The sequence below is a fragment of the Marmota monax genome, unplaced genomic scaffold (genome assembly GCF_021218885.2).
Source record: "Marmota monax isolate L192 unplaced genomic scaffold, Marmota_monax_Labrador192_F-V1.1 WCK01_AAM20220418_F8-fsc00010, whole genome shotgun sequence".
Lineage (NCBI taxonomy): Eukaryota > Metazoa > Chordata > Mammalia > Rodentia > Sciuridae > Marmota > Marmota monax.
In genome coordinates, this window is record NW_026692321.1 from 19,731,696 (window position 1) to 19,745,388 (window position 13,693).

The 13,693-nt window shown below is 45.0% G+C and overlaps 1 protein-coding gene across 2 annotated transcripts in view; it reads left to right on the forward strand.

Moving 5' to 3' along the window:
* The window catches only part of Slc4a1ap (solute carrier family 4 member 1 adaptor protein), a 60,171-nt gene extending 49,686 nt beyond the window's left edge, over nt 1-10,485 (forward strand). Inside the window, exon 14 of one of the 2 annotated variants that reach the window (XM_046441525.2) lies at nt 6,098-10,485. In XM_046441525.2, coding sequence (XP_046297481.1) covers nt 6,098-6,255 — 158 coding nt within the window. In that variant the 3' untranslated portion in view covers nt 6,256-10,485. Of the gene's footprint in view, nt 1-1,456; nt 6,059-6,097 lie in introns of those variants that run through there. The other variant, XM_046441527.2, reaches the window with a different exon arrangement.
* Nucleotides 10,486-13,693: the final 3,208 nt, after the last annotated feature.

Sequence of the window (13,693 nt, forward strand, 5' to 3'; positions counted from 1 at the left end):
ACAAAAAAGATAGCTGATTGGGAGCAAAAGACAGATGAGGTACTTTGTCTTTTCCTTATGATGAAAGGGAAGCCATTGCAGGGAGCAACATGGGTTTTAAAAACTTGTCTTGGGTAGAATGTGAGCAGGGAATTGGAACAGGGCCAGCCAGGAGCTGGCTCCACAGTTCAGGGAGGGGCTGGCCTGGTCTGCCTGTGGGCAAGTGCAGAGGAGTCAGGAAAGGAGGGGGGAAGCACTCAGAGATCTTCTGGAGGCTGGCCAAGAAGGCCTCTAGGCTGGTGTCACACAGGCAATTGAAAGTAGGGGTCTAAGGCTGTTACCCCTGAATAAATTATATATATTTATTCCACTATAAAGGCCCTGGCATGCTAAGTAGGATACAGTCCACATGCAGATGTGATTGTATTCAGTCAGGGGATGACAATGACTCAGGGTAGAAGGATGGTCACTAGGGCCACCAACCCCAAGGAGCTGAGCAAAGGCAGGTGCCACCTCTGTGACAATGCTCCTAATAGGGGAAGTCCTTTTGTAAAGTTAAAGCACCTGCCCACCCATTAAAAGCCCTATAAAGGAGACAGGTGACTCTTGCCTCTTGGTGGCTCTAGAATGAAACTATGTTCTTGTTCCTCCCTCCACCCAACGTTGGGCTCCACAGATTACCACCCAGGAATGAGGACATAGCCCTGGCAGATAGGCAGGCAGCCAGGAAGGGGCCTCTTGGGAGAGTTCCTAGAACTTCTGGTGGAGTGTGGCTCTGGATTGTAGAGATAGGTCTGGGGTCCTTGAGCCCTTTAGCCCAAGAGGGTTGGGGAGGGGTTAGTATTTCCAGATAAGACCAATAAAAATAAATAAGGCCAATAAAAATAAAGAACAGGGCTGGAGTTGTAGCTTAGTGGTAGAACACTTGCCTCACAAGCATGAGGCACTGAGTTGGATCCTCAGCACCACATAAAAATAAATAAATAAAAATACTGTGTCCATCTGCAGCTAAAAAGAAATATAGAACAGACACCTAGTTAAATTTGAATTTCAGATAAACAACAAATAATTTTTATAAGTATATCCTAAATATTCCATGGGATATACTTATATCAAAAATATCTGATGCTTATCTATCTAATTAGGTATGTGTCCTTTATTTGTATTTACTAAGTTTGGCAACCCATAAGGGATGCCTTACTACTTCTGCATCCCAGGGCCTTGGGAATTTTTCTCTGTCTAGACCATGGAAATAACTAGCTTATGCATGTCCTGGAACTTATGTGGGCTTCAAGGTCACATTAGGAGACAAGCCTGTCTCTGATGGCCTTTCAGTTTCTGGCTCAGCCTAGCAGTCATCTTGTAAACAGCAGTCCACTTCACGCTTTGACTATAACCCTTGCTGCTCTGATACTGTGGCTTATTTTTAAATTAACATTCCCCCCATCCTTTTCCCTCTCCCCCTCCCTACCCACAGGGGAAGCAAGATTAACCTTCCTGTACTAGGCTGAGTTATCTGTCCTGCAGCTCACAAACCACAGGAATGAAGAAATCCAGACTTTGGGGCTGGCACCTACAGATCTAAGAAACAGCTATCTCTCAAGTCTACAAATGAATTATAACTCCTGACAGGGTACAGCTGGAGTGTAGCCTTTGTATCCCCTCTTTAAAAGCCCACTGTTCCCCCCAATACTTACAATCATAGCCTCTGGGAGAGAAGCCCATTTTTTTTTTTTCTTCTTTTGTACCAGGGATTGAGTCCAGGGATGCTTAGCCACTTAGCCACATCCCCAGCCCTTTTTATTTTTTTATTTTGAGACAGGGTCTTGCTAAGTTGCTTAGGACCTCGCTAAATTGTTGAAGCTGGTTTTGAACTTGCAATCCTCATACTTCAGCCTCCAGAGCCATTGTGATTACAGGTGTGCGCCACTGGGCCCATCTAGAAGCCTACTTTACTAGCAAAGCAATAAAGCTACTTTTTCCTTTTTCTCAAAAACCTTGTCCTTGTTATTAGGTTGGCATCAGGGACAAAGACTGAGCTTTCGATATCAATCTAACCCATGCTACTGTGGCCTTCCACAGTAGATGGATGAATAGCTGTCACCTCTGATCATGATCATGTGACCTAACAAAGAGGGGATCAAGGTTCTCTTTCTCTAGCCAGCAGCATCTGCCAACGTGTCACATCCTGGCCCTGTAGGTGGCCCAGAAGCCTGTAGCCATCATTCAGTCAGAACTTATACCAAGGTCCAGTTCAGAGGGCTGTGGAGGAAAAGGGAGCTGGGCTCTGTCCTGAGCCTATGCAGTGCAGATCATGGAATTCATTTGTTAAGAGGCTAGCTGTCAGGAAATAGCAGCACCACAGCTTGGCTAGACCCTGCAGAGTTCAAGGAGTTTGCGTTCTAACCTCATTTGGATCAGACCACATTGGATCCTCACCATTTCATTGTCCCATGAGCAAAGATGATATTCCAGTTGCATGATGCATGATCTGAGACTGACAATAGTTAAGTCTTCCCCTGTAGTCACAGATCCTAACACATGTGAGCACTGAGGCTTCACCCCTACTCAAAGGAAAGTGATTAAGGATGCTGGAACTCCAAGGAGCCAGTTGATGCCCTGGGTGGAGTTTCTTGGTTTCCACGATAGGGTACAGCCCTGAAGTCCTGCCAAATGGGGTGGCAGACCTGTAATCCTAGCAACTCTGGAGGCTGAGGCAGGAGGATTGCAAGTTGGAAGCCAGACTCAGCAACTTACTGAGACCCTGTCTCAAAATAAAAAATAAAAAGATCTGGGGTATGGTTCAGTGGTTAAGCATCCCTGGATTCAATCTCCAGTACCCAACAAGCAAAACAAAGAATCAGGCTGAAAAGCCCTGCCCTGGCTACCTGCAAAAGACAGAAGGCCAGCAGTTCCTGTGTGCACATCTGATCTCTACCTGTCCCACAGGTGAAGTGGACAGCTGAATCTTGATGAGGACCTGCCTGGGGCAGCAGGACAGAGTGCTATGAGAGCTGTGAGTGGGGAGGGAACCTGGAGTAACTGAGAGGAGGGCACCAAACCCACATTCCTCCTGTTCCCCAAGGGGAACCCAGGCTTTCAGTGCTAAGCGCAAGAGCAGGTCAACCACAGCAGAGTCTGTGGATGTTAAATAGACTTTGAAGAGGAAACAGAGGAGTGCGCGGCAGATATTGCAGAGGTAAGAGTTGTATGTGTTCATTCCACAAATATTTCCTGAGCATCCGCTACATGCCAGACACCATTCTAGATACTATGGAATCTAGCAATGAGCACTGATGTCTCACAGACAGTCCTCTTGCTTGAGAGTTGACTGTTTTGACTCCAGCCAATGTAATGTAAAACCCAGACCCTTGACAATCTTCCAAAAAAAGTATTTTCTCACCAAACATGGAGCAGAGGGTTAATTTTACTGAAGATTTACTGGGTCATGATGACAGGCAGTTGCTCCTCTCACAGCCTGGCTATGAGGTCCTTCTCCCAAGTCTCTCTTGGCCAAGGGCAGGGGGGAATCACCTCCCCTCCTCCAGCTCTAGCCCCCCTCCAGCAGTTTGCTTCACAGAGGTCTGGTGGTGTTCAAAGGGGAAAACATTCCTCTCTTTGCTCTCTCACAGTTGGAGTCAGAAGGACACAGCTTCTTTCCCCCACACTCCTCCTTTCGGATATAAGGCCATTGATCATATCCCATTTCTGCTTCTGGGGTGAAATGAGTTCACACCTAAGAATGGTTGTACCCATAACATTCTAGAACAATGGATTACATCAATCAGTGATAGCACAGCTTCTACCTCACAGTATTAGGTCAACCAGAAAACCAGGCTCCATGTTTTAGACGGGTGGGGCGGGGGGAGTGTTGAGCTGCTGCCCTTTTATTTTGGATTGGATATACTTTAGCACCTCCTTCTCACTCTTTTGTTAATAAAATAAAACAATAAACACACACTGCAATAGAAGAACACTGACAGCCTGTGTTTATGTGTTTATGTTGCGTCTGTCTCTAAGAAGCTGCAACTGCTATGTAGATTTTCAACAAAATGAGTTTTCCCTCAGTGTTGGGGGGTATGATAATTAAGAACAAAACAAAACAAAAAAAGGAGGGCAGATTCTTTCAAAATATGTCTTTTAATTCTTGCTCTCTTCCTTTTTCTTTCCCTTTCTCTCCCCACTCCTCACCCTGCCACCCCTTAAAACAGGCATTGACCTGCTTGCGGCCATCTCTGACAAGGCCTAGACAGAGAAACCAGGTTCTGAAACTCTGTTCCCTGTAGGAAGATTCCATCAGAGTCAGCACACTGCTCTTTCCATCAGTTGTTCCCAGTGGCTTTGTTCTTTTGCTCTGCTCTTCTCTCCCAGAAAAGGACCTCAGGGTGAGTAGAACCCCCTGAACACAGCACCTGGGGGAGGAACATGTAAATTAGGAGACTAAACTAGAGAACAGGAGATGAAAGAAAACTAGAGAATCTGTGTGAATCTGGAAACAATCCTCATCTATACATTTTAATCAGAAATTCAGTCTTTTGGCTGAAAGTAACAGAAACACATCTCTTATTAGCTTGAGCCCCAAAGGAGAAGGTGTTGGCTCACATAAGCTCACTATGGACACAGCAAGGAAGGAATGACCAGGTTCAGGACCCAGCTGTCCTCTGATGTGGCAGTATCTAATCTGACTTTAAATGTGGAAATGTGGATACTAATGCTACTTCTCAAAATCCAGACTAAGGAAACATACTGGAGGATGTTACTTGAAGTATTATTTATAGGGAAAAATTAGGAATAATCTAAATGTTCATGTTTAAGCCATGGCACATTTTGTACTCTGAAAATGTGGAAATTGTTCAAAAGAATGAAGTTATATACTAACTTAAACCCCTAAGACATCTTGGTAAATGAGAAAAGTAATTTGTAGAATGATACATACAATATGGTCTTGCTCAAGCATCAGCAAAAACAAAAACAAAACCTTGAAATAGTACTAGATATATCTATATGTGTGCTTGCAACATATATTTTTCTTTTCTTTCTTTGTACAGTGCTGGGGATTGAACTCAAAGCTTTGTGTGTGTTAGGCCAGTGCTCTACCACTAATCTATATAATTAGACTTGTATTTTATTTTGAGACAGGGTCTCATTTTGTTGCATAGGCTGGTCTTGCACTTGAGATCCTCCGCCTCAGTCTCCTGAATAGCCAGGATTATAGGCCTATGCCACTCCTCCTGCTTGCAAACATATCTTTCTAAATGAATGCAATGCACAGAGAAAGGTCTGAATTCACAGATCTTCATTTCCTCCAAACAGGTAAATTTAAGGGGTTGGGATTGAAGCAGACTGTCAGGTTCATTTTTATTTTCTTTTAATTTTTTAAAATATTTATTTTGTTTTAGTTGTAGTTGGACGCAATACCTTTATTTTATTTATTTTTATGTGGTGCTGAGGATCAAACCCAGGGCCCCACATATGTTAGGCAAGCGCTCTATCACTGAGCCACAACCCCAGCCCTCTTTTAATTTTTTTTTTTGGTGCTTGGAATAGAACCTGGGGCCTCGTACATGTTAGACAAGTGCTCTACCACTGAGTTACATCCCCATCTCTTTGACTTTTTTCAATGATAACATATCCATTTATAATTTATATACATAATTAATTTTTAATTAATTAATTTTTAAAAATTTAAAGGAAAAAGATGTGGAAACTTTCTGACTGGATCGGCTTGGGTCATCTGACTTTTCCTAGACCAATCAACTACAACCAAAGGGCCACTAGAGTTTGTGATTGCCCAAGCTGTTTTATAAGCTGTGAACTCTGGTGCAATACACAGATTGGCAGCTCCCAGTGACATGCTTGAGTGAGTGATATGAGAGCAGTTCCCCAAGAAAGGGAATAAATATCAATAGGGAAAGCTTTTGGACATCATTGTTTTCACAAGTTTGTGCGTCATCCAAATCCAAAGTATTTTGTTCAATATATTTCTATTACAATACAGGTGGAGCATCTCCAATCCAAAAACTTTTAAATTTGAAATATTCCAAAACTCTGAAACACATCACAGATTGTCCACATTGGTGGCCCAGTGACTTATGACTCAATGGTGCTTCCTTTCTAGGTGACAGGGAGTTTGCAAATGCTCCCCTAGCCCATGTCAGAGCCACTGGGCAGCAGTGGGAGACCAGCCACTATGCAAGAGAAGATGGGCAGTTCACCCAGGGATGGTTCATCAGAGTCTTCTCTCATCCGCAAAGTCTGTCCCTTATCTGGGGGTGAGCACGTCCTCTACTATCCATCACCTTGTAGTTGTAGAAGTATCAGTCAAAACTTTTCTGAGGAGGCTCACCATGAAGAAGAGCAGAGTCCCAGGGACCAAGCATTGGGAGCCCCACAGAAAGCGGGGCAGGTTTGTAAAGAGTCCAAGAAAGGAAGAAGGGTGGTCTGAGGGAAGAAGAGAGGTTGAACCCAGGGTCTCCCACATGCTAGGCAAAAGCTCTACCACTGAGTGACATCTCCAGTTCTTAACTCTGTGCTTTCATTCTCGCTCTTGCACCAGCCCCAGTGATCACCAGAAACCAGGCTGCATTTTTCAAGTTCGATGGGTTTTCTAGTCAGAGAAACTGGGGAATTTTAGGGCTGGGGATGTAGCTCAGTGGTACAGCTGTTGCCTAGCATATGTGAGTCCCTGAGTTCAATCCCAAGCATTGAAAAGAAAGAAACAAACTTTGGAATATTAAATGCAACAACCAAACCCATTTAGGTGCTGAACCTTGGGCTGGGTTTGACTCAGTTGAATTTCCCACAGGGAACCAAGGGGAAGGTGAGAGGTGTATGACCTTAAACTGCAGTCTCCAAGCAGAGCAGATTTCAGTCTGCATTTTTAGATTATACCTTCTCTTTATTCCCCATCACCTAACCCCTTACCAGCCCTGTCACTGAGCGATTTCACTCCTACCACTGAGACCCTGCACCAACATCCATCTCCATCCCTCGCTGTAGTCATATTCCAGCATTTATGAGTGTCTTCATTCATTTAATATCAAATACCGACTATGTGCCACATACTATGCTGTACTGATGTTATAAGACACACCATCACCCTCAAGAAGCTTCCATCTACCCAACACCCAACTCAAGGGACCACAGAGGTCACCTAAACTCATCTGGGTGACCTAAAGATAGCGTTGCACTCCTTTCCAGAAAAAAACACACATGCACAGAATATTGCCTACACTTAAGGGTGGCACCAATGCCCTGGAGCCCATTTATGATTGGAGGGTCTGTGTACTCCACATTGAAAACACTTGATATAATTCAACCCTCTCATTTGACATAATCAAAATGGACTTAATTATCTGACAGAAAAAAAACTTAGACCTAGAGAGGAAAATGTCCAAGGTCACACTGTGGGTAAGGTGCTGAGTGAGTCCCAGAAGCCAGGCCTCCTGGCTCCCCAGATGCTGCTCTACCAGGCTTTTCCCATCCCTTGTTGGTTAGGAGAAACTGGATGGAGGGAGTGCGAGTGCCCTGTGCCAGTCCCCTTTCCAGCTGCCATGCCTGGGATTGCCAAACCTATAGCCTCCCTTTTCCAGCACCTCTCTGACACCTCTGGGAGGGGCCAGTGGCCAGGAACTCCCTCAATAGTGGCTTTGACCCTGACCACCCCAACTTGTTACAGACGTCAGGGGAAATGCTCTAGAGTGAACAGGATATGTTTTCCTACAAAATCATTTATCTCATCAGATAATTTGCATACATGTGGGGACATAAATGTCATTCCTTGCCCATTTCCTCCCTAAAGAAAAGGGTTCCCATCACAGCTTTCTTCTAAGAGAGGAGGCCACCACGCAGGCCCAGCTCCAGCTCTGGAAGATGATGCCTTCCTGATGGGGGTGGGGACTGGGGGATGAGTGCAGAGGTGGGGCCAGAGGTTAGTCAAGGCACCCAGAAGTGATCTGTAATAAGGCTCCTTTCTCAACCTCTCTTTTCTCAGGGCTTGGCTCCTAGGAGAGTCCCTGCTTTAGCTCTGGCAAATGACCTGCTCCTGTTACCCCAGGACCCTGGGTATCCCACGTTGTTCTTTATTGCACTTTCTTGGGGCTTAGTTATTGAATATTCAGTTGCTACCAAGGAGGATTGAGGCTGTGCATGGTGGCATACACCTGTAATTCCAGCTACTTGGGAGGTTGAGGATCCCAAGTTCAGGGCCAACCTGGACAACTTAGACCCTGTCTCAGGGGGAAAAAAGAAAGAAAGAAGGAAGGAAGGAAGGAAAAGGGGCTGGGTTCAATCCCTAGTACTAGGTGGAAAAATAGTAGGAAGTGCTTGTGCTATGCTTCAGACATTGATTTAAGTATGCTACATGTGCTGAAAATTCACTTAATCCTCACAGCAATCTATAGAAATTGACTCTTATTTTTCCATTGTCCACATGAGAAACTGAGTTTTAGAAAGGGTAAGTAATTTGCCCAAAGTCACACAGCTGGTAAGAGGCACTGATAGACTTTAAACTCAGTCTTTCTGGCTCTCATATCTAGGACTCTAAGTACTATGTCATAAGAGAGAGATTTCGAAGGTTGTAAGTCTCTTTTAACCCCTGAAGGCAGTGTCGTACTGTAATGTTGGTGTGACATTTAAGGTCCCTTATGATCTTCTTCCATGATCCACTTGTGGAAGCAGCACACGAACATGCGGGGCTGGTCCCCACAAAGTTTCATTTGCTCCAACAGCACTTTCTCATTTCTCTGTTTGAAACTTTTCTTTAGCCTCTGAGCTTCTAATATGTTTAGTTTGAGCAGGGCAGGCCCTTCTTTTCTTCTTTCCCAAGGTGGCTTTTATCAAATTGTCCCCTCTAATTATTGGTGATAATAATTAGAGGGGATAATTTGATAAAATTGTCTCTTATTTCTAGGTTTCACTTACTTCCAAGGGTTGGGTGTCTATCTTACTCATGTCAGAATTCTTAGCTTTAAGTCTAGCGTCTGACATGTGGAAAATACTCAATAGATGCCTGTTATGTACAGTAAACAAAATATGTTACAAAATAATGTGTTCATATGCTAAATACTGTGTAACATATACTATGTATACTGTACATAACCCAAAATATTAGTTTATTAGTGATTTTTTTCACAGAATTTTAGGGGTTACTGATTTTTACTTCTTTGCTTATATATTTTCCATCATGAACATGAACTACTTTTGTAATAAGAAACAATGCATTATTTAAAAATTGTTGGTATATGAATAATAGCTAAGATTTGTTGAGCACATACTACATAAAAATTAAGAGCTTTGCCAGGCACAGTGGTGCATATCTGTAATCCCAGCAGCTCAGGAGGCTAAGGCAGGGGGATTGCAAGTTTAAGGCCAGCCTCAGCAATTTAGCTAGGCCCTCAGCAACTTAGCAAGACCCTATCCCAAAACAAAATCTAAAAAAAAGTTGGGAATGGTTGGTACAAAAAAAATACATGTGGAAAATACTCAGGAGATGTGGCTCAAGCAGTAACAAGCTTGCCTGGCATGTGTGGGGCACTGGGTTCGATCCTCAGCACCACATAAAATAAAAATAAAGATGTTGTGTCCACCAAAAAATGAAAAATAAATATTTAAAAATTTCTCTCTCTCTCTCTCTTTAAAAAAAATCTATTAAAAAATACATTAAGAGCTTAATGCATACTGTCTCTAACCCTTACAAAAGTTCTCCTAGGTATGTACTATTGGTATTATTACCATTTTACAGATGAGGAAACTGAGAGGTCAAGGTTATAGGATTAGTAAACAGTGAAGTTGAGTCCTGGTCTGTCAGACTACAGAGATGTACCACAACCTCTCCATAGACCAGCCTCTGGTGGAAGATGGGTAGATGACTAAGTTTCTCTCTTTTTAAATATCATCTTTTAAATTTTGAAATAATTTCAGATACAAGAATAGTACAGTGAATTTCTGAATATCCTCCCAATTTCAACAGTGGTTAATATTTTTTGCCACATTTTATCTCTTACTTTCTCTGTTTCTCCATGTGTACATATTATTATAACAGCTTGATTGAGGTATAAGTCACATGCCATATAGTTCACCCAAATTATATAATCCAGTGGTTTTTAATACACTCACCCAAATATGTGCAACCATCACCACAGTCCCATTTAGAACCTTTTCATCACCTCCAGAAGAAACTCTGTACCTTTTAGCTATTACTTTCCTACACCCCTCCACCTGAGCCCTAAGCAACTGCTAATCTACTCTGTCTTTATAGATTTGCCTATTCTGGAAATTGCATATAAATGGAACCATATGTCATCTTTTATGACTCACTTTATTTCACTTAGCATAATGTTTTCAAGATTCATCCATAACGTAGCATGTACCAGTACTTTATTCCTTTTTTATGGCTGAAAAACAGTCCCGTATATGGATATATCACATTTATCAGTTGATGGACATTTGCGTTGTTTCTACATTTTGGTTATTGTAAACAATGCTGCTCTGAACATTTGTGTACAAGTTTCTGTGTGGACATGTTTTTCATTTCTCTTGGGTATATAAATGCTGGGTCACACAATATCCATGCACACTTCAAGCCTTGTCCATTGGCGGGTGCTGAGGTCAAGTCGCTTGGCTGCACAGGTAGGGGAGAGACAAGCCCTGGTCTCTGCCCACCTTCTGCAGCCACAGGATCCTACGGCAGGACACAGGGAGGGGACACGGGCTGTGGAAAATTCCTCACCTGGAAGATTCACTGGGAAGTGCCAAAGCAAAGAAAGAGGTTGTGTGGGCTTCTTCTGGGGCCTTTCCCAGGGACACTACGGGGCCAGCCATGCAGGAGGGAATGAGCCGGCGCCGACGCAAGCGTTTCCCGAACCTTCTCTGAAGACTCCAGGCCTCTCCAGACGAGCGGGCCTGGGAAAGCCGCAGCGAAGGGTGGGGGGTCGGGGGTCGGAGGGTGGCGAAGGCTGGTGGAGCCCGGAAGGCGCAGCCTGGCTGGGAAGGGCTGGTGCAAACGCTGCGGCTACGCTTGCTGCAGGTCGCACGGAGAGGCGGCGAGGGAGAGGCGGAGGAGAGGCCTGAGGGGGGAGGCTGCTGGCTCCCGGGCTCCCAGCTAGAGGGAGTCCCTTCCAATGGGGCTTTGGGGGTTGCTGGTCGTTGGGGAGAAGAGCCCCGAGAATCTTCCTGCTGCCCCCCAGCTCCTAAGCTCTGCCCGAGGGAGGCCAGAGGCTCCTTGGTCCCTCTGTGGCCTGGCCCTTGCTCCTCTCCCTTGCAGGTGACAGCCCTGAGCCCACTCCTGCCCAGTTTACAGTGTGGGTGACAACGGCCACCTTCAGGGAAGGGCAGGACCTCCATGGTCCAGCCATCCAGATGTGAAATGGGCATGACAGGCAGTAAAGGTGAAGTGGCACCCCTTTCTCCACAGAAAAGCCCTCTTCACCATGGCTGATTTTAGGACTATCAGCAAAGAGTTTCTGCAAAAGAGTTCAATGTAGATAAACTTCCTATTTTCCTGTCGACCTGTTTACTTGGCCACTGGCCGGGAAGATACCAGCGCTCCAGGTGCTGGACACCCCCTTACTAGTCTTTCACAAACATATCCAGTATAGTACTTTGTAGAAATGTGCAAACAAGGCCTCTGGCCTTGAGCTGGGCTTCACAGAGATGTCTACATTTTTAAGATAAGTTACAACTGGGCTCCATGGTAACAGCTGGAGGGGGAGGAAAGAAGGAGAGAAGAAGCTCTCCCCTTCTCAGGTGTTGTCCTTGAAGGGTTAACTTGCCCAGAACAGTGAGAGAAAAAGCTGCTTTTATGTGAACTTCTGCAGACTGTGAACTTCTGAGCCCCTCCCCTTACATGCTGGGTATAAAACTCTGAAACTCCCTGAACTCGGGGTTCGGGGGATTGATTGATTACAGCAAAAGCTGTGTCCTCTGAACCTGGCTGTAGTCAAATAAAACTGTTTCCTGCTGTCTTTGGTGCCTTGCCTCGTTTGTCCCCACAACAAAAGGAGCGTGTGCTCCAAAACCTGTGGGACCCGTGGCCATGCACACCCCCACCTGATGACCTGCAGACAGGTTTTCTTCTGCCCTCACAGGGTTTTGAAGTTTGGAAAAGTTCACATACAAATCAAGATTTCTGATTTTTCTGGACAAATAAAAAGATTTGGTAACATCCAGCTTGTGTTTCACTCGGCAGCCATTGCTGAGCCAGGAAGCCTCCCGGCACCTGGCAGTTCCCACCCTCCTGTTTGTTTAAACTCTCTGGTCCAGGGCCTGTGAGCTCCCTGGGTCCTCACCACCGCCCTGGGGGACGACAGAAACATTAACTCCAGGTTATACCGGAAGAAAGCAAGGACAGGTAAGCCACTTTGCCCAAGTCACAGCCAGGAAGAAGCAGGGCTGGACTCTTCATCATCCGCCTCCCTGGTCCTTCCTCTTGGCACTCCCCTCTGCTTTTGCTTTTCATTTTCTCTCTCTCTGAGAGCTGGTCCTTCCAGCAGCAGTTGGATGGACTGCAGATGTGACCAGCAAATGACAACGCCTTAGCGTCAAAGTGTGGGGCCTTCTAGGCCATTGCAGAGTCCTGAACTAGGCCAAATAGCTCTTAACTGAGACTCTGGAGAGGCACTTTCCCAAAGCATGAAGCAGGAAGGCTTAGTCAAGGAACCCACAGTAAACTCAAGCAGGCAAGAGGAGCTGGGCACCTCTGTAAGGAGACCCGGGCTCTGGTCAGCCTCAGTGGTGTTCTCCCTTCCTGGCTTCCCTCTTCTCATGGAAACCGAGGGAGAACAGAGCCAGGACCTCCTTAGTTTCTAATCACAGTTCAGTCCAGCCGGGCTTCCTTGAACAAACTCTGCTGGTCACTCTTTCTTACTTTCTCTTCTTGGAAAGGCTTGCTAATTCATTTCCTGTGTGGGTTTATCAATACTCCCTAGCAGTTTCTAGAAATGAATCAAGGAACAGTATCTTAGGTCTCAGAAAGTTGGTGGGAGCCGGTGGAACTGCTTTCTAATAGTTCAGCCATCTACGGCACTCTACAGTTTATAAGACCCTTTCACATCCATGAGTATTATGTAGTTCTCACAACCTTCTGAGCCAGATAGGAGTAATTTGTAAGCATGGTTCATACAAGTTAGGGCACAGAATTCTCAGTTCCTCTCAGTCCTGCTACTTACCTTGAGCAAATTCAAGTCATCTTATTTTTCTCTTATTTCCTCATTGATTAAAAAAAAAAACAAAACATAGCAATCTACCTGAGGCAAGTCCACTGTGTTTTGTATTTCCAGGGAGTGCTGTTCATATCAGATATCATGTGATTGGTTCCCTGGGATTGTGCCATGGGTGGAACTCCTCTAATATATATCATGAGGATTAAATGCCATAATTTATGCATTAGAACAAGGCATGGGAGACAGTAGGTGATCAACAAATGCTTATCAGGTGAGTGAACTCACTCAGTCATGATGGATTCTGAGGGACACTCACAGGAAGAAGGAAGTAGTACTGGCTCCCTGCGGCTGTTGTTGCTTTTCCTGCCCACTTTTCTGTTTCTTGCCAAGTTGCCCTTTGTCCCAAGTCTCTGGATTCCCAGCCGGCTGGAGGCACAGTTATCTGTGGAGCCTGGAGTGCTGGGTCTGGGCTGTGTAATGACCAGCCTTCCGCTTGCTTGAAGTTTCCGCTGGGGAGCTGGAAGCCACAGAATCCAGATGGCTAATTGCTTTGT